This window comes from Pteropus vampyrus, unplaced genomic scaffold (genome assembly GCF_000151845.1).
Source record: "Pteropus vampyrus isolate Shadow unplaced genomic scaffold, Pvam_2.0 Scaffold74, whole genome shotgun sequence".
In the NCBI taxonomy this organism is placed as follows: Eukaryota; Metazoa; Chordata; class Mammalia; order Chiroptera; family Pteropodidae; genus Pteropus; species Pteropus vampyrus.
In genome coordinates this window covers 4,518,576-4,546,367 of record NW_011888855.1, presented here as the reverse complement: position 1 = coordinate 4,546,367, position 27,792 = coordinate 4,518,576, and the positions used below count along the sequence as shown (strand labels likewise).

The window sequence follows — 27,792 nt, the reverse complement described above, 5'->3', positions numbered from 1 at the left end:
GGTCTACCTTCTTTTTCCTCCAAGAAACTGAAAGTTGGGTTAGCTCTGGGGACCCAGCTTATGTCCAGGGTTACCTGGTGAAGAGGTCCAAATAGCTCCCAGCAGAGAGAGACTGAACTGGTGTAGGCCCTTGAGATGAGCCCTGAGCCCACCCACTATAGTGCCCACTCAGTGGAAGGAAGGAGGCAGAGGATGGTCATGGCCACCAGTGAGAGCTGTGGCCATGACCCACATGCTGCCCCTCAGCATCTCCATCTGTGCTGGACCAGAGGACAATTATCGATAGGACCAGGAAATGCCATCCAGCTATATCTGACTGGAGCAAGTCTAAATGCATGGTACTCAGTACGAGTAAAATAAGATTCAGACAGGGTTGCAAGGGATAACAGTTTATTTTTACAAAGGATCCAACAAGTAAATTTGTTTCCAGGAAAGGTAGAGATTTGTAATGACTACAGTGCAGATACCTTCAGGGTATACCTAGGCCTTGGCCACTTTGCACCTAGTACCAGGTCAGAGTCCCCATGGCTTAGCACATTTACAAAACACTGTACACAGTGGAAAGACTTCACAAATCACCTCTAAATGTGTGGCTCAGTCATTCACATCCCCAACACTACTTACACAGCCCCAGCTGGCATCTCTGCCAGCTGGACTCCACTGCTTAAAGAATGGCTCTATAGTGTCACAGCTTCAGAGAGGCAGCTGGCTTCTCCCTCACAGCCATGCTAATAACCTCCTCCTCCTCCTGGCAGCACAGTGGCTGGAGCAGGCTTGGCCTCAGAACCTGCTCATCTCAACAAAATGGTCTAAGAATTGCACCTCCCCATCACAGGAGTCACACCTTATAATATTCTTTAGCACAAAAACTCTAAGCCAATCAACTACTTTGCTTAAGAGTAACGAAAGAAAAAATATTTTTAAAGCTTGCTTAAGTTACTGCACATTAAACAAAGTGTACTTTATAATCCAGCCCTTGTAAAGAAAGGACACAAGTCATGGCCAAATCAAAATAAATCTATCTGGAGAGACTGTCCTATTTTTGCAGTGTCAGGCAAAATGGCTGAGACCTGAAGTGCTGTGCATGTGCTTGGTAGAAGCCTGGGAAGCTGGAAGGACCTGGCCAGCTCTGGGTGGGGCAGCGAGGACTGGTCAGTCTGAACCGTCCTGGCCCTTCAGCCCTGAGCAAGGCCACCTCTGGCCTCATACTCCAGTTATTCTGGGGGCCAATACCAGCCCTTGGTGGAGAAGAAAAACTAAGCTGCGATCTGAGTAGTCATTCATTCCTGGGTCAGGCCCAAGGGACAGAGGGAAGCAGGGGCGTGATAAGCCAGACTACCCCCTACTGCTAGTGACCCCAACCTCCCTTTCCCCCCTTACTTTCTTCTAAGGACCCAGGAACTTTTTCTCAGTTGTTCTTCCAGGGCCTTCTTCCTTTCCTATTACAGGACCCATAAAGCCAAGAATTTTGAGGAGGCCAAGCAAGGAGAGGTTGCCATTACATTTTGAAGGGCGCTGGGGTAAGGGCACAGGCTGGCACATGAGAAAGTTGTCTGTGCAGGAGGAGGACTAAAAACTTCTCAGCTGCTGCTTTATCAGTGCCCTGCAGTAGACCAACTGCTCAATACTGACCTGTAATTAAAACAGAGTGGTCAGCCTTGAAGCGGAACCATTTTACATTCTAAGGCAGGAATCCCCAACCTTTCTGGCACCAGGGACTGGTGCTCCTATGAGAATCTAATGCCGGATGATCTGAGGTGGAGCTGAGGCAGTGATGCTAGCCCAGGGGAGCGGCTGCAAATACAGATGAAGCTTCACTGGCTGGCCCACCGCTCACCTCCTGCTGTGCAGCCCGATTCCTAATGGCCACGGACTAGTACCAGTCCATGGCCCAGGGGTTGAGGACCCCCATCCTAAGGATTGAGCAGCTGAGTGCCAAAATGTTAGGATGGAGCAATTTTAGGAAGGTCCAACCATACAACTTGAGCACATTAACCCCACCATCTCAGGGACACCCATCCCCCAACTCAGTAAAACTGTCATGAGTCTAACTGTGCATTCCATCCTACACTGTCCATCCTGAGGGATTCTGACACCTCAGTGCCTGCTACCATAGACTCACACAGAGGGTGAGGGGTCTGAAATTTATACTCCCCATACTAAGCTCAGGGTTGCTTCCTCCTGAGCTGGACATATCCTCCCATCCTCTGGGCTATAAGGGCTGCCACTGAGATAAAGCTTCTCTCGCAGTCAGAGAAACCCATCCCAACTGGCCCAGTGAAGGGAACGTGTGCCCCATACTCAAGTCCAGAGGACATGCCAAGCGTGGAAAGTCTAGCCTTAGGCAGACTTTTCACAGAGTCATCATGGTCAGAGCATCTTCTGTAGTCCAGAGGCCAAGAAGAGCCATGGGTACCCTTTGGGGGACAGAGTACGAGAGCTAAAAAAAAACCCTGAAAGTTCGGTCTGGGGCAAAGTTGATGTCTACCTCTGCTTTCTTCAGCAGATCAGATGTAGGAGCACAGCAGTCGGGCATGAGCCTCTCCAACTCTAAGGTGATGATGACCAAGGCCAGTGTGGAGCCCTTGAACTGCAGCAGTTGGTGGCCCGCCATACAGTGCTGCAGCTGCCTGGTCAGGGATGCGACGTGGAGGGAAGGCTTCCTCTGAGGCAGCAGCTCCACCATGTGGGGCCAGGCCATGACCACCAGGGCGTGGAACTGGAGATTGTGGTTTTTTAATGTTAGAACAGAAGACCCCATACTTTTCATATATCAATGACCAAAAGTGCAAACGATTTAAATTTCCATCAGGGAACATCGTATGTTGCCCAACCCCTTTCATTCCCAGCCATGGCCCCACAAGGGGCTGGAGGCTTAAAGCCCATTCTGTGGCCAAGCTGAGCTTCAGCCTTGGAGAGGAGAGACAGTCTGCTTTGTAACATGGCCATAAGGAGTCCAAAGTACCCAGATGACACTGTTTCAATTCTGAAAGAATAGAAACATCCTCTTCAAGATTAAGGTAGCAGAAAAGTTACTTGTATCAGCTTGACATGAGAAGAAACTCTGCAAGTTGGCAACAGTGGCCAGTTTTCATGATGAAACAGCCCTTAGTGATATAATCTCGCTTCACAACAGACCAAAACCCCATGCCATTTCCACATTGCATAATTTTGCCTTACTAACATAATCATATCCTTAAGGATGACCATCATTCCCTAACTAAAACAAATATAGACTAATACGATATTTTTTAAGTGCCAGATCAATATGGTCTAAAGCCTCAATAAGGATTGTGTGTAGGTGAACAAGACAGCTCAGTGAATGTGTGTAAAGTGTAGCAAAAGCAGACAGCTTTTTATGTACAGTATTCATAGAATGGAAAGTTAAATATTTTTGCAGTGTGTATTTAAGAGAAACTCACCATAATGGTGCCGTCTAAAAAATCTTTGTAAAGTTAATTTAATGTCCTTTAACAGTGGGAGTCTGGTGGAACTGTGTTGGATTTAAGATATATTTTCACTGTTCCGTATGTTGTGAGCCTCGTGGGTCCTTACTCTGGTGCATGTGCAAGGATGTGTGCACGCCTGCGCTTGGCCGTCCTGTGTTGTGAACAGCTGTTCCAAAGGCACACACGAGTCTAGGGTAGACTCTGCAAACTCCTCAGACTTACTATGGTCAAAAAGTCCAGTGGCGTCCCAATATAGAGGTCCCAGTGCAGTTCGTCCAAAATAGCCAGCTCCATCTTCAGCAACTCATTTGGGGAATAGCCAGAGCCATAGTACTTTATGAAGTCTTTTATGCGTGGAATTAACTGTAAAAAGAAAATAAAGCGGCCAGAGCCCTATGTCATGTCGTGGTAGCTTTCGTTTTCTTATCCATGGGGGCTGGGCAGCCGTGAGCCTAGCAGAGTTGTCTTCTGGTGCCCTGCCACAGAAAATACTCCTGAAAGAAAAAACAAGCTCTAGGCTATCTGTCAAGTCCCCAGGTAGTTGTGGCAATGCGTAGTGAATGTCACATTGTCACCTTCTGCAAATGAGTTTTGATCCCCAGCTGTACTCCAGCTCATACTCAAAAGTGCTTGGAAACTGGGGCTGTGCCATCTTCCCTATGGGGTTCCGGTGTCCAGTGAACCCAAGGAGGGGACGGCAGGACCCCTGGGAAACTACAGTTACTCACCCCAAGCTTTCCAGGAGCTGTGGGCTCTACCTATGCCTGTTCCCAAGCCCTGCCACGACTACTTGTAGAGAAAAAAGTATGCTTTTGTGCTTCCTGGTCTGTACCAGACAGGCTCAGTTTTGGCAACACCATAGCTGCAAACACATTCCCTTCAACCTTGATTTAATGCAGTTCAGTTTTGGAAAAACTATGACTTTTTCCCAGAGGGATTAATAAGGCTTATCTCTGAGTAAACATTCAAGTACCAAGTGCATTAAAGACCCGGTCCTACTTTTTTAGATAAAGTATTACTATAAACTCCAGAAATACTTCTTTTAAAGGTCATTTACTTGATTTTTAGTTGGAGAGGGGAATAAATTATATTCTAATAAACAAGGGCTAAAATCATCTTTATTGAAGGTTTGGAACTGGACACTAGCCACTTTTTCTGCCCCCTCAGACCCTGAGATCAGCTAAGGGAGACCCTGTGGAAATGGTGGTGGTTCCACTATCTACGAAGGGGGAGAGGTTGGAAGGAGGGAGGTCTGGGAAGGGTATCAGGAGAGGATCTTCTGAACGGAAACCACAATGAAATTGAGAAGTTCACGCAAACCTGAAGCACTTGTGGAGGCTTCTTCTCCATCTCCTGCCCCTCTCAGAGAAGGGTCCCAGAGTCCCCAAGGACCAGTTTCATTGACACGGCCAAGTCCTATGGTCTCAAGCAGCTTTCTTAGATGTAGTTTCTGGGGGTGGACATTAGGCTACATGATTTGGGAGGCCCTTTTCCTAGTTCAATAACAGATGCCTCTGCTCAGTGAGAGATGGCATCTGTCATCAACCAATGAGGCCAGATTTATCTGCCAGGAAGTCAGGCCTCTAGGTTTGCTGGGCCAGGAGAACTCAGCTGTTCTAATCCCCTCTTTGTGGGGTTCCGGCATCCAATGAGCCCAAGGAAGAGACAGCAAAGTCCCTGAGAATTAATGACTTGTCCAAAATGCCCACTGTTCTTGGGTGCACAGGAACCTCGAATGCTCCCGCATTACACCCCTATACCTCAAAAGCATCCCAGAGCAGACATCCAGGGATGCATACCTCCTCTTCTTCGTTAAGCTTTGCTGCAAGTCTCAAGGAAGTGATTGAAACACGATGGAGTAACCTCTCTTTTACCTGTAACGTGGAACACAGTTGAGCAGAATATGAATGTCAGAAACAAATTGTAAGGAAAAAAAAGAAAAAAAAAAAAGACTGATTATATTCCTCCACAAATAAGTTAGTGCTATTTTGAGATTTCATCAGGAATATGCTCCTGTTAACAGAACCACTCACGGAAGGAGAAGGGAATATGATACCTTCTCAAGGAACACATAGTCCCATCCTGGCTCAGGCGGAGCAAGACAGGTCCAGACAAGCACATCCTACCTGTTCACACAGCCTTTTCCAAACTAGGGCCTCTTACTCTCTCCAAGTGCACCCCCCAGCCAGCACACCTGAGCAACAGGCACAGGTATTGGGATGTGGAAAGATTCCAATTCCAGTTCTACCAGCAAGTTACTTAGTTTTGAGCATCTGAGATGGCTCATCTCTAAAGCAGCCATGGGGATCAGAGGTCAGTTTCCTCTCTCATCATCTGTCACCATCCTTCAGAGTGTTCCCTACCTTTATTGACATCAGGAGGCGGCGGAAGATAGTGAGAGCCAGGTTAAAAGTGCCCTGGGAGAAGTGAAAGATGTTCTCCAGCCATAGGAGCTGCAGCACAACTTCCTGGAAAGTGTCGCCGAACTCCACCTGCTGAAAAGGAGTAGGGAGGGCGGAGAAGGTGGTTGGTGATCAATCTTGGTCCAAGGAGCTGCCTGCTTAGGGTGACTGGAAGGGCTGTGAGCAGCCCCTTCACCTTAAATCGCAGCGGGATGGAGCCCCTCCCTGTCGCTCAGCGGCTCAGCGATGCAGCCCCATCCCCGTACTGGTTTTCCGTCCAAAGCAGAGCTCCCCGACCCACACTGGCCCTCTTCCCAAGCACCTGTTCGAAGGGCACCCCCTCTGTGAGAGAACCAGTGAGTCATGCCTCGTGTGGGGACGCACCTGGGGAAGGGCCCGGCCTCCAGGTTGCAGCTCACCTGAGCGCGGGTGCAGGTGGGGCCCGGCCGCGTCCCGTGCACGCGTGAGGAAGGGGCTGCAGGTGCTCCCGGGAGGGCCCCGCGGTGGGGACCGGTACCTGGGGGCGGCCGCACGGCCACAGGCGTGCCTCGCGGCCCAAGGCCAGTTTCAGGTGGGCGATCAGCCGGCGCTCGTCCAGCAGGCCCTCCGAGTCACACGGCACCAGCCGGCGTTCCTGTCCTGGGGACGCGGGCGGCGGCGGAGCCTGAGCGGCGGCGGGGCCTGCAGCCCGCGGGGTCTGCGCTGACTGACGCCGGGGTTTGCTTCGGGACGGCTGTGGGAGCCTGGCTGCTCCGGGCTGGCACGCCTCCGGGAGCCTTCTCTGGATGGTTGCGGGGAGAGAGAATTTCCACGGAGGCGGCGGGAGAAGGAGGCTCACGGCCATTTCCTCCGTACGCTCGTTAGGACGCCGGCCCGGATGAGGGTCTGATCTCACCTCCTCCAAAGCAGCCCGCTGCGACGGAGAGCGCGCGCACGAGGCCATGGCGGGCGCCGGAGCCCAGGCCAAGGGCGCCGCTTTGCCGGGCGTTTTATAACCCAGAGCTGGGGCCTCGCTGCTGGGCCGCCCCGGGAATGAGTGGGCGGGGTGAGCCGGCCCACTCCTGCTTCACTGAGAGCAGACCCTGGCCCGCCCCTCCTTGACAATCGCTCTTGGGGTGATGGGCACCGACCTGGGACACGGAGGGACAGAGCTTGCAGGTAGGCAAGGGACCCCCTCTCTACCTCGCTCCCACCCCGCGCACCACTCTCAGAGTCCCGAGTCCGGATTGGGTCAGCTGGCACCAGCCTTGGAGAGGGACACCAGGCCACAGACCTGCTTCTTTCCTCAGCCGGACAGGGTCGGCATGGAATTCCTGACTCGCAGTATGATCTCGTGCATGCTTTGACCTCCCAGAGCCCCTGTTACCTCTTCACTAAAGAAGACACTATCTCCCTCACAAAGTAGACCAGTTATGCATACATACATTTTTCCATTCAGCAGTTATTTACGAAGACATTGCCTGCAATGTCTCAGGCTCTGGGACATAACAGAATAAAATATATAGGGAACTTACATTCTAGTCGGGAAAGACAGACAATAAACATGAGTAGAATACATGGAAATCCCACAATTCAACTCTTAAATGCCCATCAGAAACACACATGTGTGCACCAAAAGATACCTGCTATTGTACAGAGCAGCACTATTTGTAATAGCCCCAAACTGGATGCAACCCAAATGTCCATCAATAGTTGAATGAGACAAATTGTGGTCTATCCACACAATAGAATATTATTCAGCCATTAAAAGTACAGAACTACTGATATATGCTACAATAGAGGAAAGTGTGTAAACATTCTAAGTGATAGAAGTCATTCACGAAAGACCATGCTATATATATTTATATGGAATGTTCAGAACAGGCAAATCTATAGAGACAGAAAATAGATTGGTGGTTACCTAGGGCTAGGATGTTGGTGAAGACAACATCCCAGGACAAGGGGGAGTGACTGCTATGAGTAAAGAGTGTCTTTTAGGGGTGATAAAAACGTTTAAAATTGATCGTGGTTATGGTTGCACAACTCTGTCTATATAGTGAAAAACCTTGAAATTGTACAATTTAAATTGATGAATTGTGTGTATGTGATTATATCTCAATAAAGCTGGGTATATGGATATATAATATATATCCTATATATTGTATATCAGATGGTGATAAGTACTATGGAGAAATATAAAGTAGGAAGGGGAGATAAGAAGACTGGGGTTGAAGGTTGAAATTTTAAATATATCATGGTAAGGCTCACTGAGAAGGTGATGTGTGAACAAAGACATTCTGAAGGAGCCGAGGGAATCAGGTGGATATGTAGGCAGAGAGCTTTCCAGGACCTCAGTTTGGATCTGGGCTCTATCACTGCCCATATGTATGACTTTGGATGAGTTACTTAATGGCCCCATGCCTCAATTTCTTTATCTGAAGAGTTGTTTCTATTGTCTATTAAAATGACCAATAATACATATTTCAAAAGGTTATTATATGAATTAATTTTTACAAAGAAAGTAAAGCACTTAGAACAGTACACTGGCACTAAATAAAATGTTTTATAGTTATTTTTATTAGCTCTTACTGCAAGCACAAAAGCCCTTGTGTTCTAAATGGAAGCATATCTGGAATGTCAATTGAAGTAAGGAGACCAGGTGAGGCTGGTACGGAATACCGAGCAACAGAGAAGATGGTAGGAAATGGGGAGAGAGCTTGCGACATTTTCTCTGTGAGATGGGAAATCATTTGGCAGGTTTTGAAACGAGAAAAGACACTATCTGATTCATGTTTAACACCATCACTTTGGCTCCTGTGTTGAAAACACAGAGGGGACAAGGATGCCTTCAAGGAAAGCAGCTCTGAGCTGTTGTAGTAATTCAGATGAGAGATGGTGGTAGTGGTGAGAAGTGTTCGGATTCCGATTCTACTTTGAAGATAGAGACAAGCTCTGTTGAGAGGTTGGATATTGGGTAGACAGAAAGAGACTGGTTTTGACCTGAGCAATTATCAGAATTCAGGTTACATTGTGATGAGGGAAGTGTGAAAGGGAGCTTTTTATTTTTTATTTTTTGATTTTTGGCAGAGAGTAGTGGTAGGTATGGGGTGGGTGGAAATCAACCTTTCGATTTTGGACATGATAAACTTGAAATGCCTATTACGCATCCAAGTGGAGTGGTGTTTATGGGAGAGGGTTGGCTAAGACGATTATCTGTTCTTTCAGAAATATTTATTGAAAACCTACCATGTGCCAGGTCCTATTCTAAGTCTTATTCTAGGCTCTGGAGATCCTTGTGAGAATACCCACAGAGCTCTTTATGACCTCACCTTCTAGTGGTGAGAAAGGTCATAAACAAGTCAGCAATCAAGCGCAATAATGTATGTAAAGTCTTTAGCTCTCCAGATGGGGCACAATGTACAACTGCTATTGTTGTTTTTAATATTTGGAATACTGCAAGCTCTAGAAAATGGGGCTTGCGATCTAGGAACGCCTCTTTCGAGCCAAGTATTCCCGCCCCAATGCAGGCCAGATTTTTAGTGCCGCGGAATGGCAGCATTGCGCAGGCGTAGCTTCAGTCTGGCGTCCTAGGAGACGGACTTGGAAAGGCTCGCGCAGGCGTAATTCAAGAGGCCGAGGAAGCCTGAGGCCCGGGGATAGGGCGGGGCGAGCTCGGAGCGCGCCTGCGCACAGCGCGCTCTCGCCCGAGGATCCGCAGTCTCGGGGGCGACAAGGTAGTGTTTCGGTAATCTCCCGCCAGCCTCTCCCGCGAACCCGGCGTGGTTGGCCTGCACCATAGGCGGGGACGTCCGCCGGGCACAGAAGGAGCCACGATGCCGGTGAGAAGAGTCGTTCTGCCGCTGTGGTTACTCGTCTCGGCGGCCTGGCCCGGGGGCGCGGCCGTTGCTATGGAGGCGCGGAGCAGGCGGGCGGCTGGGGCGGGGTGGGGCGGGGCAGGGCTGGGCCTGCGGTCCGGGCGGTTGGGGAGCCTGGCTGATGGGCCCAGGACCCGCGGCAGTCCAGCCGGAGCTGGGAGCGGCCGGTGGCAGGCCCTGCCTCCTTCGTCGCTGCTGCATCCCGCAGGGCCTGCGCTCCTTGACATAAAGGCGCTGTGCCAGAGAGGATGCGCTCTCGTTCCCAGCCTTGCCCGCTGGGTTGGGCGTCAGGGAGGGGCCGCAGAGAGTCCGCTTTGGATGTTCCGCACCGGGTAGGGTCTCTACACAGCGGAGGCAGGCTCCCGAAGACAGCAGAGCCTGTCCCTACTTCAAGCCCCTGATTTAGGCTGTCACTTCTGTTGTGGCGCTCCAGCTTACAGTGCAAGGATGTAACCCATAGGTGTCTTTGTGTGCTAGGGGGTAGGAGTGGGTGGTGGTATGTTTGTCTTGTGGGATTTCACAGATTTTTATTGTGCACTTAGTAAGGGAGCGTCGTAAATCCAGTGTAGAGTCAATGGAGAACGCTTGAGCCGATGCCGGTTATTTGCTAATTATGAGGCCTCCGACAATTATTTAATCTTTCCGGGTCCCTAGTTTCCACATAATTAGATTTTCCTCAAGGTGTTGTTATCAGGATGAAATAAAATAACTGCTCAAGAGAACCGAAGGACAGTGCATGACATTTAGTATTAAATGCCCAATATTTGTTTCGTGTTGCTTTCAAGTTATTTATCAGTTCATTCAACAAATATTGGGCACCAACCACACGTTAGGCACTGGAGATACAATACTAAGCAAAACCAGCCTGGTTCTTGAACTTGGGAAGAGAGAAGCTTGCCTTCTTGGGCAGAGGTGAAAAACCATACATGTTTACAGAGATGAAATACTTAACATTAATTAACGAAGTGAATGGGTGGTATACAATATAGTAGATTCTGGTGAATTGTAAAGTGTTGCTATGTAGGAATGCTGGCCTACAGATGTCAGATCATCCATTTTTTCAAGACAATCTGGAAATTGTTATTTGTATGAAATGTTTCAATTTTTAAATTTTAGCAACTAATTCACAAGATTTTTAAATACTATGAGCCTAACAAAAGACATCTGTAGGCTGAATTCAGCCCCTTGACTACCTGTTCGCAACCTGTGGTGCAGATAGAAACATTAAATAACGAGCTATCAAAGTGGAATTGCATCCAGATGTAGGAGAGAGATGAGCGCTCCCAGGGCCTATACAGGCATACCTCGTTTTATTGCGCTTTGCTTTATTGCGCTTCACAGATGTTTCGCTTTTTACAAATTGAAGGCAAGATCCTTCAACAGCAGAAAGATTACAACTTGCTTTATTGCTGCGGTCTGCAACCAATCCTGCAGTATCTCTGAGGTCTGCCTGTACAAGGATTTGACCTGGTCAGGGAAGTCTGCCCAGATGAAGTGGCTAATGAGCTGAAATCTGCAGTATAAGTGAAGAGAGGAGTGGGGAATGTTCTAGACAGAAGGAACAGCACATAAAAAGACCTGTGGTGAGAAGGAGCCTGGTGACAGGCAAAGGCCTAAAAGAAAGCTAGTATGGTAAGAAAGCCAAGCAGAGTAATCTGTGAAATAAGGTTACTTATTACTGTGAAGTAGACATGATCCGGAGCCAGATTTTAAGGCACTCTGAGGGTTTTGATTTTTAGCCTCAGATCTGTGAGAAACCATTGAAGAGTTTTCAGTAAGGGAGCAGCACAATTACATTTACATTGAAGCTGACTGCCATGTAGAAAGCAGACTGTAGGGGAACTTAATTAGATGCGGCATACTTAGGAGTCTCTTGTAATCCAAGGTGAGATAATGGTGACCTAGCAGAGTGGTAAAAGTACAGGTGGAGAGAAGTGTATTTTATCGATGTAGTCTGTCCTTGTCAATGACAGTGGCTTGTAGTTGTTTCTGTAATGCTTAGAAGAATATCTGAAATAGTAGGAATTTAACAAGTATCTGTTAAACTAAACCGTTTAAATCGAACTTCACTTCGATAATAGGGTGGTAGTTTCACATAGATTCTTAATCATAAAATTTCAGAAATTGAAACTTTACATTTACAAATATTCATATAGTTAGAGTCATAATAAAACATTTTTCTCTGCTGTTGGACTTTCTTTTGTCAGTTATTGTTGTCTTCTATAAAGAAGATAGACTATTTATTGATATATGATAAGAAACATTTTACTAATTCATTATAGAAAATAAAACTAAGTCTCGGGAACATAGGACCTATTATAATATTCTTGATTAAAGTTGCTAACCATGTTCACATGTTTTCTACAGGTAGGGAACAGGAAGTCAGGGACTTTTGTGCAGAATGACAGTCTATAATACACTGTTCATCTTCTGCTTGACTAGCATTTACTATAAATGTAAATTAGATATTCTCTTCTCTCATTTGTATTGTAAAAGAAACGTTTTCTGTTTATATCTTCTAGTAAGCTTTTTATATATATCTGTAAGATCTTTAATTGCATTTAACAAATATTTATGGAGCGCTTAATATGTGCAAGGCACTGAGATGGCAAAGTAGCCTTTTTTAAATTTTAAATTTAATCTGTTGAAGGTAAAAGTAAATGTTCTTTTCACTATTTGTAAATATTTTCTCCACCAGATCAACAAATCAGAGAAGCCAGAAAGCTGTGATAATGTGAAGGTGGTGGTTAGGTGTCGTCCTCTCAATGAGAGAGAGAAATCAATGTGCTACAAACAAGCTGTCAGTGTGGATGAGATGAGGGGAACTATCACTGTACATAAGACTGATTCTTCCAATGAACCTCCAAAGACATTTACTTTTGATACTGTTTTTGGACCAGAGAGTAAACAACTTGATGTTTATAACTTAACTGCAAGACCTATTATTGATTCTGTTCTTGAAGGCTACAATGGTGAGTACTTTATATGGTTCACTTTTTTAAAATAATTTTATCGAGGTATTATTAATACCCTATAAATCCATCCATTGTAATACAGTTTGATGAATTGTAGTAAATACATACAGTTGTGAAACCATCATCACAATCCAGTTTTATCACCCTCAGAAGTTCCCTTGTATCCATTTGCAGTCCTGCCCCAAGGCATCCATTGACCTACTTTCTGTCTATAGTTTTACCTTTCACCGAAGTTTCATGTGAATCAAATCATATACTATTTTGACTTTTTTACCTGTTTTCTTTTATTCAGCATGATGTTTTTTAAAGGTCATCCATGTTGTTGCATGTATCAGTGGTTCCTTTTTATTTTGAGTTGTACTTCATCGTAGACCACTTTTTATGATCTTTGATGGAAATCTGGTTGTTCCAGTTTTTTGTCTATTATAAATAATGCTGCTATTAACATTCTTTTATAAGTCTTTGTGCAGGTACATTTTAAAGTTTCTCTTGGGTAGATACGTAGGAGTGGAATTGCTGGATCACATGGTTAATGTATATTTTTATCTTTTGAAGAAACTGCCAAACTTATACAAAGATGACTGTACTACTGTTTTTCCCCCTGCAGCCAGAACAGTATGAGGGTTCCAGTTTCTGCACATTCTTGCCAACATTTAGATTGCCAGTCTTTTTAATTATAGCCATTCTAGAGGATCTGTAGTGGTATCTCATTGTTTTAGCTTGTATTTTTCCAATGACTAACAATGTTGAGCATCTACTGGTGTACATACAGTTGTAGGGGTGGGGGCACCAACCTCCCATGCAGTTGAAAATCTGTATATAACTACCGCTTATTAGCCATTTATGTATCTTTTTTTGTAAAATATCTCTTAAAATATTTTACCCATTTTAAAATTTGATTGCCTGTCTTATTATTGAGTCCTGTTCTTTGTAGATTCTGGATTCAAAACCTTGACCAGATAAATGATTTGAAAATATTTTCTCCTAGTCTGTGGCTTTTTATTTTCTTAATGATGTTTTTTGAAGCAAAAAAGTTTTAAATTTTGATTAAGTCCAATTTATCAATTTTTTCTTTTATCATCTTTCTTTTGATGACATAGCTAAGAAATTTTTGCCAAACCAAAGACCACAAACATTTTACCTTATGCTTTTATCTAGGAGTTGTAAACATTTTAGGTCTTACGTTTAGGTCTGGGATCCATTTGAGTTAATTTTTATATGTGGTATGAAGTAAGAGTCTAAGTTCTTTTTCTTTCATTTTTTTTTTTCTTTTTCTTATATATGGATATCTGTTGTTCCAGCACTATTTGTTGAGAAGACTATCCTTTCCCTATCGAATTAACTTGACACTTTTGTTAAAGATCAACGGATTGTCTATTCTATTCCATGTCTGTCCTGTTTTGATTACTGTAGCTTTACATATGTTTTGAAATTAGGTAGTATACATTTTCTAAATTTGTTATTCTTCAAAATCATTTTGGCTTTTCTAGGTCCTTTGCATTTTTCATATAAATTTTAGGATCACCTGGTCAATTTTCACACAAAAAAACCCTACTGGGATTTTATTATTCTAACAACATTGAGTCTTCGGATCCATGAACATAATCTATAGCAAAAAAGATTTAAAAAAAAAGAAAGAAAGAAAAAAATCAGTAAAGGGAAAAGGCACATGGGGCGAAGTCTGGCGGAAACGAGAAATAAGCTTCTAAGAGTCCACTAGTGGGTACACAGCATGCACTTAATTCTTCTAGCATTGAGTATGACAGTACTTGGGAAATGTTATCTGTCAGGAAAGCTCTGTAGCAACTCAGCGTCCAGGGTTTATTGGTGGGTGCTCATGTAGGCACCCTGGGCCTTGCACGTGCCAAGATCCCAGGCTCTCAGAAGAATGAAAGCAGGAATTTAGCATAAACCACCCTGTTTATACACACAGTTTGGGCATAGTGAGCCACCCTTATCAGAGATTGGTGGGCACCCTCCCTAAATCCAGCTAAATCCCCAGTTGCCAGCCAAAGGCCAACCTCGAAAGCAGGCTTTTCAAAGGATAGCAGTCTCAGATCTGCTGTTAGCTCTTTTCTGCATAGTAGCATATAGTTGGTCTTATATATTTAAAAATATCTAATCTTGCTATCTTTGCTTAATAATTGGGATATCGAAGCCATATTTAATGTGATTATATGGTTGGGTAGAAATCTATCATCTTGCTATTTTTTTCTCTTTGTCCCATTTGTTCTTCTCTTTTTCCTCTTTTTATGTCTTTTTTTGGATTAATCAAGTGTTTTTATTTTTATTATTGCATTCTGTCTTCTTTCTTGGCTTAAAGCAATACATCGTTGTGCTATTTTAGTTATTTCCCAGGTCCTGTTGGTTCTAGCTGCTAAGTATCTCTGAAATCTTCCCACCTTTCTCATTCCCTTTTGTTGTCAGCACCAACTCACTTGGCCAACCAGCCCTCCAGCTGGTTTCTTCACAGCTCCCCGTGCTTTCTTTCAATTCTTCATGTACAGTATAGCCATAGTGACCATGATGTCACTCCTTTGACCAGAAAATCATTCTGTGGCTTCACTTTGCTTTTAGGATAAGCTCCAAAAGCCTCAGTGTGGTCTTCGTGGCCATGTGTGATTAGGTCCCTGCCAGTTTCGTTAACTCTGTCTGCAGGCACCTTCCTTTTCCATCTGTTTCTTCCATTCTGATCTCATTTCATTTCCTCAAAATCTCCATTCTCTTTGTTGCCTCTTGCTGTCCACTCTGATCCTAATTCTTACTCATATTTCAGATTGTGTCTTAGACCTGACCTTTACCAAAAAGCTTTCTCTGACCTCCTCTCCTTTCTTCCTGCATTGATTCTCCTTCCTAGATGATGTCCCTTACTTTCATCTAGTACTCTGTTTCTTATTCCCAACACGCCTTCTGCTTATAATTATTCAACCGGTATCTCTTCCCCAAGATTACACATACACACGTGCACACATCATAAGAATAAGGATTGTGTTTGTCTTGTTTGTCACTGTGTTCCTGGTGTCTAGCACAATGCCAGCCTCAGGTGTGTGGTAAATATTTGCTGAATGAATGGATTTAGCCATTTAAAAAGTTTAAATTGTAATTACCTATAACGTTTTATCATCTTTTTTGCTTTTTTGTTAACTCCCCTTATTCCTTACAGCAGTTACTTAAATTTTTTTCAAACAATGCACTTACTTTAGAATTAAGAAAATAACTACTATTTACTCCACTAGGCATCCGTTGGTCACTTGAAGTAAATTGTTTCATTTGGTTCTTACTATTAATGTGGGGTAGTTATTCTTACCCACATTTTACCATTGAGGAGATGGTCTCTGGGAAGATACTTATCCAGGGTCAAGTGGCTAAAAAGTGAAAATATGTAGATTCACTCTGAGATCTTTCTGCTCTAGAAATTGTATTATTTTGCTGTCATTTTACTGCCTTCTCTAATGTCTACATTAAGTAATATACACATTACAAGAAATGTTTTAAAGTTATTTACAGTGTAAGATTTTACATTTAGGGTTTGGGATACTTTTTATTAATCATTAAGAATATCTCATTGACTTTAGTGTTTTCACAGTACTTTGCTCATGTGGCACAGAGTACCTATTACAATTGTTGATAATAAAGGTGAAATTTTTACTAGAATAAATTTTAAATTCAGGGAAGAAATTGCATCATAGCGTCAAGGGAATTAATTTTAAGAGCATTAAGTTCTATAGCATGAGACTCTAAAAAGTCATTGATTTTCTTCATCGTTTTTAGGGACTATTTTTGCATATGGACAAACTGGTACAGGCAAAACTTTTACCATGGAAGGTGTTCGAGCTGTTCCTGAACTTAGAGGAATCATTCCAAATTCATTTGCTCACATATTTGGTCATATTGCAAAAGCAGAGGGTGATACAAGGTAAAAGAATTCTTTTATTTTCCAGTATTGATAAGTACAAACAGAAGCAAGGCATTTAGGTACAAATTTTATAAACAAATTTTAAAACTTCTTATGAATATTTTGCTGTTTTTTATGTTTTTAAAAATTATGTTTTATTTATAGATTTTTGGTTCGAGTGTCTTATTTGGAAATATATAATGAAGAAGTTCGTGACCTTTTGGGCAAGGACCAGACACAGAGATTAGAGGTAAAGTAATTGAAATTGGAGTACTTCCTAAAACAATAGAATGTTTACTAAGTTAAGGTCCTTTTTGTACAAAAGTATTTTTAAGATTTTACTTTTTTTGGATTAGCTAGTTTCACGTGATTCAAAATAAAAATATTGTAAAAATTTATGCATTGAAGTCTTGTTCTTCCCCCATCTGCCCCATTTCTCCCTACCCTAAGATCATCACTTTCAATATCCTTTCAGTGTATATTTATGTAAATACAAATACAGTCCTAGCTTACTCCAAAAGTAGCATACTATGTGTATATGTATAGATCTGCGTGTAGATTCACATGCAGTTATAAGAAATAATACAGAGAGATTACCCTTTACACAGATGCACATTTACACAATTTTCTCCAATGGTAACGTTTTACAAAGTTACATACAGTACAGGATTACAACCATGATATTGATATTAATACAATCTACAGATCTTATTCAAATGCCCCCAGTTTTCCTTGTACTCTTTTGTGTTCTGTACTATTTCATCACATGTGTAGATTGGTTTATACATTATCACATCAAGGTACCAAGCAGTTCCATCACCGAGATGCCTTTCATAACCACGTCCACCTCTCCCTCTGTCCCCATCCCTAACAACACCTAATATGCTTTCTAATCTAAAATTTTGTCATTTTAAAAATGTTATATAAATATAACCATACAATATATAACCTTTTGAGATTAGTTTTTTTTCACTTGGCATAACTCCTTGGAGATTCCAAGTTCTTGCATATATTAATAGTTCATTCTTTTTTATGGCTGAGTAGTATTGCATGGGTGTGTGTGTGTGTGTGTGTGTGTGTGTAGGTATGTATATATGTATCACTGTTTATCCATTCACCTGTTGAAGGATATCTAGGCTGTTTACAGTTTTTGGCTGTTATGAATAAAGCAACTATGACCATTCATACACAAATTTTATCAAATGTAAGTGCTCATTCTCTGGTATGAATGTCCAAGAGTACTCCAGAATTTATTTTAAGTAAGAAATTTTTAAACTTACAAAAATATAAGTATTAAGACTAATCACAAATGTAGTCACAAATACTAGTATTTTCAATCTTTTACCTGAAGAAACTTTCTGAATGAGAAATTCTAGTTTTTAGCTAATAGGTTGTCATCAGAGACTACTTTCATCATGCATCTTAGAAAAAGAAAATGTAAACTTCTATGTATAAATATCAGATAATCACAAAATTTGTGAATTAGTTAGCTCCTCTATTTAGTTTGTTGATCCATTTTGAGTTAATTTTTATATTTGTAAGTGGCATGGACTGACTGACTTCTTTTGCATGTGTATATCCAGTTGTCTCAGCACCATTTATTGAAAAGACTTTTTGCCCCATTGCATTTTACTTTTTTCACTGGACAATGGGTTGTGGCCATCTTTCCACATCAGTAGAGAGAAAGCTTCCTCATTGTTTTTCCTTTTGTCTTTTCTAAAGCTGCATAATATCCTTTGAGGATACATTTTTGAAGCGGGACTGCTGAGTCAGATGGTGAATAATTAGTAAATATTGCCAAATATTTTAATATTTTAGGAAATGAGACAGAATGATTAACCTAATATTAACCTAATATTAAAATATTAATATTGGAATTTTCATTGGAATTGTCAGTAAAATAATTAGAGAATCATGTATATAGATTAACAGTAGCCACCATTGTAGAATGGTGTGGGATACATATAAAGTAACAGCAGTCACTGTTACTAAGCTCTTACAATGTGGTAGTAGGCGTTTAGTACAGTAAATCGTTGCAGTAGTATATACTTTATTTCATTTAATCTTCTCAGTTCAATTTTGTTGATGTGAAAATGGAAGCCTAGGGAGTTTCCTGACTTGCTCAAGGTCATGTAGGAGGTGAATGGTGGTATCATCTGGGATGAAGAGGGTGATTTCCGAGGTCCTACCATTTTAGCTTGAATTCTGGTTCTGATCTCTTGAGCAAGTTACTTCACCTCTATTAGCCTTACTTTTGCCACATGAAAATGGAAATAATAATAGTGTCTACTTCATAGGATTATTGCCAACATTAACAAATTAATACAAATATTTAAATTGATGCTTGACATATAATAAAGTATTTAATAAATGTTAGCTATTTCCTTTTTAACTGTACTAAATAAATCGAGGTTTTGGAACAGTATATTACAGGCTTAGGGATTATTTATGTTTGTTGGATTTTAATGAAAGCTTATTCTATAATGATAATGTGTACATAGCAAATGTAAAGACAAGTTTCCTTTTTGCTAGTTGTCATCTTTAGTTTTTATGGATACTTTGTTAGTTCTGTGCTTTTATCTTTTAAAAGTATTGTTTTATTGCATAAATTATTAAAATAATAATTCTTTGGAGAGAACATTTCTATTTTTATACCAATACTTATAGATCAGATTTATTCTCAGGAACAGTCTTTTTAATGGTTCTCAACTGTGTTAGACCCAGTGCCCATTTTTTTGGTAACATATCTTATAATTCCCCTTTGTCTAACCTGAAATAAAATTCATAGATGATAAAATATACCTACACATATCATTTAAAAAATATCAATATACTGCCCAATTGTAATATAAAGGAGAATAAAAGTACTTAAAAGAAATAAAATCCTAGTATTTCAATATATAAAGTGCTTGACTATGACCACATTCAATGACATAATGCAGTAAGAGACAATCATCATCACTGCAATGGCTACAAATGCAGATTGTTACAGGTATGTTGCATGAGTGATCTAAATACCTTGATTGGTGTTACTGTCATTGACATGGTCTTTTAAAACAGTGACTAGCTCTTGGTAGAATTCTGAGCAAAATAAAGTTGTTCTTTTCTCAGTTCTGCATTCCTATATTATTATCGTCATGGAAAAGCACTTTGTCTTTATATGTAAAATAGAGTTAGAGTCTAGACTCATATAATTATAAATCATTTTTCACCCATGTGAATATTTGGTTGGACATTCAAAATTGGATGGGACAGTTCTTCACTGATTGAAACCATCTTGTCCATTGCAGGATGCTTCCTACCCCTGACACCTGCTTACGAATACTAATAGTAGCATCTTCAATTGAACCAGAAACCCCCACAACTTTCTAAAACATTCTAGGTGGGGGAGTAACTGCCCTCATTGAGATTCATTGTTCTAGTGTTATAAACTGTATTTGTTACATAAATTTAATTTCTATGTTTTTATGAGAAAAGTTATTAGATAGCAATTTTTTTTAAAACTGTCAAATTTGGAATCACTCAGTTTTTTCATCTTTCATATCTAATCAGTTTATCTACACTTAATTAATTGAATTTTGAATTACGATCATATTGTGATTGAGAACAACCTAGGCTTTGAGGACTGATGCCAGTTTGGAGAATGTTTGTTTCCAGTCAGCAGCAAGATGAGCACAGGAAGTGAGAGTAAATGCTTAAAAACTTTTATAGCGATTGGTCATTGCCATGGCATCCAAGTGCATGATTTTTGTATTTTTCAGAAATAGCAGTTTGCCAGAATAGAAATATACAAATTGTTCTTTACCATGCATATTCTTAGAAGCGGCGAAATAGACCAATAATTTTCAAACCTTATAACAGGTTTAAAGCATTTAAACACTTTCATCACACCAGACCTTATGTGGAAGCACAACGTGTAAAGTACATGAAAGTGAAACTCTCTTTAGAACTTGTCTAGGCCTGAAGACCCCCAGACTTACAATGTCCCCCTCAGTGCTACCACAGACCCTCTAGCACTCTGAGAGCAGTTTGAAACCCACTGGTTTATAGGGACTAACACACTCTTTTACTAATGATAAAATTAGAGCTTCATTTATATCTTATTATAGAAAAGTAATTTTGGGGAGGTAATTTTTCCTAATGTATAAATATATCTTATAAATTTTTATAAAAGAGACCTTCCCCTTTCCCCCTGCAACCTCAACTAGGTCTAAAATCTACACCTGGAATTTGGAGTGTTTGCTTTTGTGACTTTTGTCTTTGGGATTGCTCTTTAAACTTTTGTTTGTCATCTTCGTGAGATCTTAACTACCTATGGAATGACTCTACCCACTGGCTTCCACAGGCCTCTGCCTGTTTCACTTTATTGTGTTGATTTGTGGAGGTGACCTCTAGGGCCTTCCAAAATGAGTTTTGTATTTCTAACACTATATGTATTTTATATAAATCTATCTAAATATAGCTTTCAAATTTGGTAAAAGATCTCATAAGGTTACTCACAGAAAGGTAACATTTTTACATGGATGCCATAGATCTGAGTATTTCACTCAACTGTTTGAAACCCTCTAGCAGCTTCAAATTGCTGTTAAGACAATAACACCTTAATCTTATCTCTGCCTACCTTTGTAGCCAGATATCTCACCCATTTCCTCCCTGCTTCCTACTCTTTCCAGCCACCATGCCTTTGTTTGTTTATTTTTTCCAAGTGCCTAGTTTTTCCCCATTTCAGGATCCTTGCATATACTCTTCCTACTACACCAACCCAGACTGGCTACCTGATATTTTTTCAAGTCTTAGCGTAAACATCATCCTGGGGAAACTTATCTCTACCTCATCAGGTTAAGTCTGTCTGTAATGTAGTGTTATATACTGTCCTGTGTTTTTTTAAACTCGTGGAATTATCACGATTAAAATAATTTTTGTATGTAATTATTCATCTGCATGTTCCCCTTTTAGATTTTCATCTCCAAGTATAGCAACTATGTCTGCCTTGTTTTATCACTGTATATTCGCTGTCTAGCAGAGTGTCTGTCACATGGTAGATGTTCCAGAAAGAATTGTGTTCAATAAACAACACATAGTAGATATTCAATAAATAGCTGTGGAAGAATTATGGATATATGTGTAAAGTCTTATGACCTTTTTTTTTTAGGTTAAAGAAAGACCTGATGTGGGAGTCTATATCAAAGATTTATCAGCTTATGTGGTAAATAATGCTGATGATATGGATAGAATTATGACACTAGGCCACAAAAATCGTAAGTGTAATATACAGTTGTGAGTAAACTTTTATGTGTTGAGTAGGATGGTTTAGAAGCAAAACTTGTGTGGCACTTTGTCCCATAAAGACTGGATTTTTAGGTTTCTTGAAAACCCTTCCTTTCTGATTATTTACTAGGTGGAGAGATTATATGGATGAAAGATATCACAGATTGCTTTCCATGCTGACCAAAATTTTGTTTCTTAGTAATAGTGCTCTATCTTTGAAAATCTTATATAGCTGTCCCTCATTTGCTATAATATTTGATAGCATTTATTGAGCTTTTATTATGTGGCAAGTGCTTGTACTCAGTGCTTTATAAGAGTGATTTCTTTTAATCCTCACAACGGATTATGGCAGTATTAAATTCCTATTTTATGATCGAGGATACCAAGAATTTAAATAACTTGTCCAAGGTTATATACTACTTAATAAGTGGTAGAGTGAGTATTTTAACGTAGGCCATGAATCAGCATAACCAGACACTATAACTGCCTCCCTTTTGTTGACAAGAGAAGCAAAACAATTAAATGAAATGGCATTCTTCTTAGTAACTGTTTCAGGTTTTGTCTAAAGAATACAGAACTTCAGCAATATTTAGTACACACATGCCCCAGGTCTAGTACAAGATAAACGGTAAAAGATAAGAACATAGAAAGTAAACAGTTTTTTAAAGTTTTTATGACTAGATTATAAATTAAGCAAACTCAGGAAATTAAACAATTTTTAAAAATTGATTGCATTCTTATAAACCACAAAGAAGACCAAATTTCAACAGGAAAATGAGTAAAAAAGATATGTATGAATATGTTATTCACAGAACTATGAACAGCAATAAACATATGAAAGGATATTCAACTTCACAATCAGGAAAATTCATATTAAAAAAACAGTGAGGGATATTATTACCCATTGGTTTGGATGAGAGGACATCCACGTTGGTGAGGCTGTGAAGAAATGCATACTGGTGTTGGGAATGGAAAGTGGTACAGCCTTTTTGAAGGGCAGCGTGTAACAGTATCTGTTGAAATTTTAAAACTGCAGTCCTTCTGACTTAGTGTTTCTAATTCTAGATATATATTCTAGAAAAATACTTCGAAGTGTAAACAAAAAAATGCCTAAATGAAACATTATTCATAATAGCAAAAAGTTTGACACAACCTAAATGTAAATAAAACATTGTTTATATAAATTATGGTACAAAAATACTAGGGACTCTAATGAAGCTCTGAAAAAAACAGTGAGTTAAATCTACATGTAGAGGCCAGAAAGCTTTTTAAGATATATCAATAAATGAAAAGAAAGCAAATCACAGTACAACATCATTCCATTGAGTTACGTGTAAAAAGCCAAATTATTAAACTGTGTATTTGGGCATTGTGTGTTTGTATCCACGTGCATGTATGTGAAATATAAGATGAAATGACATTTAATAGTCGTTACCTTTAGGGAAGGGGCAGTAAGATTGGGAAAAAGAGATGTAGGGAGCTTAGTGTTTTTTTTTTTATGTATTTAAAAATTTTTTATACTGGAAATGTTCATGTATCGCTTATTTAATTGAAAAAAAAATTAAGATTCCATTCACAGCAGTGACCTCCCATCAACTACCTGAGAATTAATTTAACTTGGTATGTGACATTTTTCAAGGAAAACTAAATAATTCTAATGAGAGAAATAAAATGAAACAAAGATAAAGGGATTTGAAAACCTAAGATAGAGAGGAAAATAATTTTAATTAAAAAGAGATTGAGTCCAAGAATTAAACATTTAGTACAAATATTCAAGTAGAAAAGTTCCAACATAAAAACACAAACTTTATCATATTGAAATATAGTAAAATATCAAGAGTAAAATAGTGGAGGAGAGAAATGTGACAATAAAAGTTGTTATACTAAATAGATGAAAAATGGATACAAATATAAAATTACCCATTTTGTACAGGTGGTCATAGTATAGAAATAGTTAATTTTACACTTAAGAAAATAAGTTATCTCAAGAACAAATACTCAGCCTGCCTAGCAACTAAAGTGCAAATTTAAACTAGTTAGGTACATTTCATTGTGGGCATCATTGTAAATTGGTTAATATTTATTCAGAGCAAGTGTTTTTCAGCCTTTAAACCATAATCCTTTTAAAATCATTTTTTTGAATAGGTAATCCATACATATAGTATAAAATTCAAAAGGCACGAAAGTGTACATTGAAAACAAATCTTTTTCCTGCCCTTGTGTTGTCTCAGTCTCCGAGTGCCCATCCCTGGTGGCAACCTCTGTTAGTTTCTGATGTGCCCCTTTGATATGTGTATGTTTAGAGAGTGCTTGTCCTCTTTCTTTATGAGTCAGATAATAGTATACTTATTCACTTGATAATATGATCTTAGAGATCATTTCACATTAACACGTACTAGTACGTATACAAGTATTTTAAAATAACTATATAATATTTCATCGAATGGATCTTATTTACCCAATCTTTTATTGACAGACTTTTGCGTTGTTTTTAATCTTGCTATTATGAGCAGTACTGCAATAAATATTCTGATATATACGTGAATTTATACACATGCATGCATACTAATGGGATAAAATTTTTCATATGCTCTTGAAAAACATAAAAATTCAATTTTTTTCTTATTCCAAAATGAATATTTGACAAAAATTAAAGCTACGGGAGTGTTTTTCATTTTATTTCCATTATGTGATGTGTCAGTAGATCAGAGCATTGAGACTGCTTGATTGCTGCAAGCTGTTCTCTCCTAGGGATTGTAAAGTTCAATGTAGGTCACTTTTAACAGTATGTCTGTTGTATTTGTTTTCATAACCAGAAATACAGAAAAATCACAGTCATAAATAGCATGCTTTATATAGCAAAAACAAATTAGGTATTAAAATACTTAATATGATTTTCTTAAATTACATGTTCTTTCCCCCTCCAAATTGAAAGACACTGCTACAGTGTGGTTTGATAATTACATAGCTGTAAAACGATTTGACCTAGTAATTCCAGTTTGGAAAATAACATCTCATGGAAATAATCCTAAAGAGAAAGAAAGATATGTGCTCAAAGATGCTCATATTGGTGTTCCTTATGAGAGTCTAAAATGGAAAATAATCAAATATCTCTCAGTAAGGGAAGAGCAAAATCAAGCCTTAATAGTTTTTTATATTTTTGGAAAAAATTCCTAAGTCTATAATTTGACTTTAAAGCAAATAGAAAAACGTGTCACAAATTCTTGCATTTTCTTTCACTAATTTTTCATTTACCTTCATCAGGCTTTACTTTGTTAGTACAATTTACATTGTACTAACATCTGACTTTTAATTTAGCCGTATGCTAATAAAGAATACCCTTTTAATGTTTACATTGTAAAAGCAAAGCTCACGTAGAGAAGTTCTGCATGAAGATGTAGATAGTTTGGGCTTGGGTAAAATTAACACAATACTTTTAAAGTGTTTCGGAATTTAAGGAAAAAAACCCCATATATGCCTACTTTAAAAAACAAAATAGACCTTTTTGTTTACACAATATAGTCATGTAAATTATTTATAAACACAAACAGTATATTTTGAATGGATGCTTTTGTTTTATAGAAATGTGGTTAGACTGTATATTCCTCTCTTAACTTTTTTCCCAGCCATATGTTATGGGTATCTTTCCAGGTCATACAGATCTACCTTTTTTTTTTTTAAAGGACCAGTTAGTAATCCATAGTATGGCTAGTCTACATTTGCTTAACCACTGTCACGTTGGTTGTTTCTGATGTCTTGTTTTTGCAAACCATGCTGCACTGAATCTCCTTGCATCATCTAATGCACATATGCAAGTGTTTCTGTGGTTTAGAGTTCCAGAATATAATACTTTTTAGAGATAGCTGAAATAGCCATAATTTTTCAAATAATTTAACATCTATTTTTAAATGTAAATTAGTTTTTTTTTTTTAGCCAGTAATAGTTGGGACAAAAATTAAGTATTTTGTCCTAAAATTACCTCTTTAATATGAGACACATTATAAATTCTTTTGTTGTCAACATAAATTGTCAGAAATTTCTAGTAATGGCTAAACAGGCCTCTGCTTTTATGGTTTAGCCGTGCCCTCTGGCTTTTGGTTGTGACAGAATTAAGTATTTTAAACCATTCTGGATATTTAATAATTTTTAAAGGCACTCTGTTGTTTTACTTAAGAATTTCCTTCCTATTCAAGGTTCCGTTGGCGCAACTAATATGAATGAACATAGTTCCCGTTCCCACGCCATCTTTACAATCACTATAGAATGTAGTGAAAAAGGTGTTGATGGTAACATGCACGTCAGGATGGGGAAGCTCCACCTTGTAGATCTTGCTGTAAGTAACAGGATACCACATAAGGAGCAACTCTTAATGATTTTTTTATCTTATAAGTGAATAAAAATTCAAGCGAAAAGGTGTGATTTACATACGATTTTTAAGTTGTTCACTTGTGTATGTGTTTAGCTTAATTATGGACTATTTTGAACGTATACAAAAGTAGATAACCTAGTTTGATGATCTGCCTGCCATGTGACTGTCACCCAGCTTCAACAGTTACCAATTCACTGCCAGTCCCGATTCATCTCTACCCTCAGCCACTTTCCTTCCTGTATTATTTTGAAGTGAATTCCAGATATTATGTCAGATACTGTTAGGTTACTTTTTTTTAAGCTTTGAAAAGAATATCCTGTACTTTTTATTTTAGCTTTTTTTATGTCTCTGTTTTTTGCTAGGGTTCAGAAAGACAAGCAAAAACTGGAGCTACTGGGCAGCGCCTAAAGGAAGCTACTAAAATTAATCTTTCGCTTTCTACACTCGGTAATGTAATTTCTGCCTTGGTTGATGGAAAAAGCACTCATGTGCCCTATCGTAACTCTAAATTGACTCGTCTTCTTCAGGATTCCTTAGGAGGAAATTCAAAAACCATGATGGTAAGATATAATTGTTGCTGTAGTTATCAGACAAATTTAAGATTCCTGTTTATCCCAATGGTTGATATGTATAACATTTTTAAAACTATTGATTATTTTACTTCATTTGATTCGTGGTTCTTCTTCTTCTAGTACACCATGTGTACTAACCCTTATGGTGTTGTTTGGAAACCCACGTGATTATGCTCTCTTTTCCAAGAAGGCCAGTGGGGAAGTAGGCTTCAGAAATTCTTTTTGCTATCTTCGTAATGGTAGTATTAATTTCAATTGTCTCAAGTGTTAAAGTGTTATGTTTTGTATTCTTAATTCAATAGTGTGCAAATATTGGGCCAGCAGATTACAATTATGATGAAACTATCAGTACATTACGGTATGCTAACCGTGCTAAGAATATTAAGAATAAAGCTAGAATTAATGAAGATCCAAAGGATGCTTTACTTCGTCAATTTCAGAAAGAAATAGAAGAACTGAAAAAAAAACTTGAAGAAGGTAACTTTTTTTCAAAGTATTGATCTTAATGTTGGCTAAAAATATGTTGCATAACCACTAAGTGTTCTCATAAAACCCACCTATTAAAAATTCCTCGAGCCTCTAACATTGATATTTAAAAGAATATTTTTGCTTAGTAACTTGATACTTACATACTTTAACATTTTCATATGAAGCTCAAGTAAAATTATATGTTTGTGCATGTAATTTGAAAAATTCACTTAATGTAAACCTCCTTTTTAATTCCCATGACCTTTCATAGATTTTATATGACCACATATTAAATAATGAATTTTTATTTGTCTGTATGAAGAGACAAATAAGTATATGTGTTTTGGTGACTGTGACCAGAGTTCTCTGTGACAGATATCAATCAGTCACTATTGTTTGAAGTTAAAGCCATCACAGAATCATGGGTAAATCAGATTTACTTTAAGCAAAGCTTCATTACATGGCCTTGAAAATATGCTTTCATACTGAAATTTGAACATGAGATTCTCTTTTGGAAATCCTTTTCTAACAAGATGTTAG

General features: G+C 39.4%; 2 protein-coding genes across 5 annotated transcripts in view; one reads left to right on the top strand and one right to left on the bottom strand.

Annotated features, from left to right (window-relative positions):
* Positions 1-6,842, bottom strand: CCNI2 (cyclin I family member 2). Its single transcript, XM_023531909.1, is given in 7 exon segments — positions 1-1,632; positions 2,489-2,737; positions 2,739-2,769; positions 3,673-3,812; positions 5,249-5,323; positions 5,813-5,941; positions 6,369-6,842. Coding segments are annotated over 7 exon segments (1,296 nt in total). The 5' UTR covers positions 6,795-6,842; the 3' UTR covers positions 1-1,386.
* A 2,668-nt stretch (positions 6,843-9,510) lies between these two features.
* Positions 9,511-27,792, top strand: part of KIF3A (kinesin family member 3A) — a 35,477-nt gene continuing 17,195 nt past the window's right edge. For 2 of the 4 annotated variants that reach the window (XM_011362288.2, XM_011362287.2), the window contains exons 1-8: positions 9,511-9,669; positions 12,404-12,677; positions 16,452-16,596; positions 16,741-16,825; positions 21,728-21,833; positions 26,037-26,176; positions 26,575-26,772; positions 27,087-27,261. In XM_011362288.2, coding sequence (XP_011360590.1) covers positions 9,664-9,669; positions 12,404-12,677; positions 16,452-16,596; positions 16,741-16,825; positions 21,728-21,833; positions 26,037-26,176; positions 26,575-26,772; positions 27,087-27,261 — 1,129 coding nt within the window. In that variant the 5' untranslated portion in view covers positions 9,511-9,663. Of the gene's footprint in view, positions 9,670-9,938; positions 10,038-12,403; positions 12,678-16,451; positions 16,597-16,740; positions 16,826-21,727; positions 21,834-26,036; positions 26,177-26,574; positions 26,773-27,086; positions 27,262-27,792 lie in introns of those variants that run through there. The other 2 variants (XM_023531906.1, XM_023531905.1) reach the window with 1 other exon arrangement.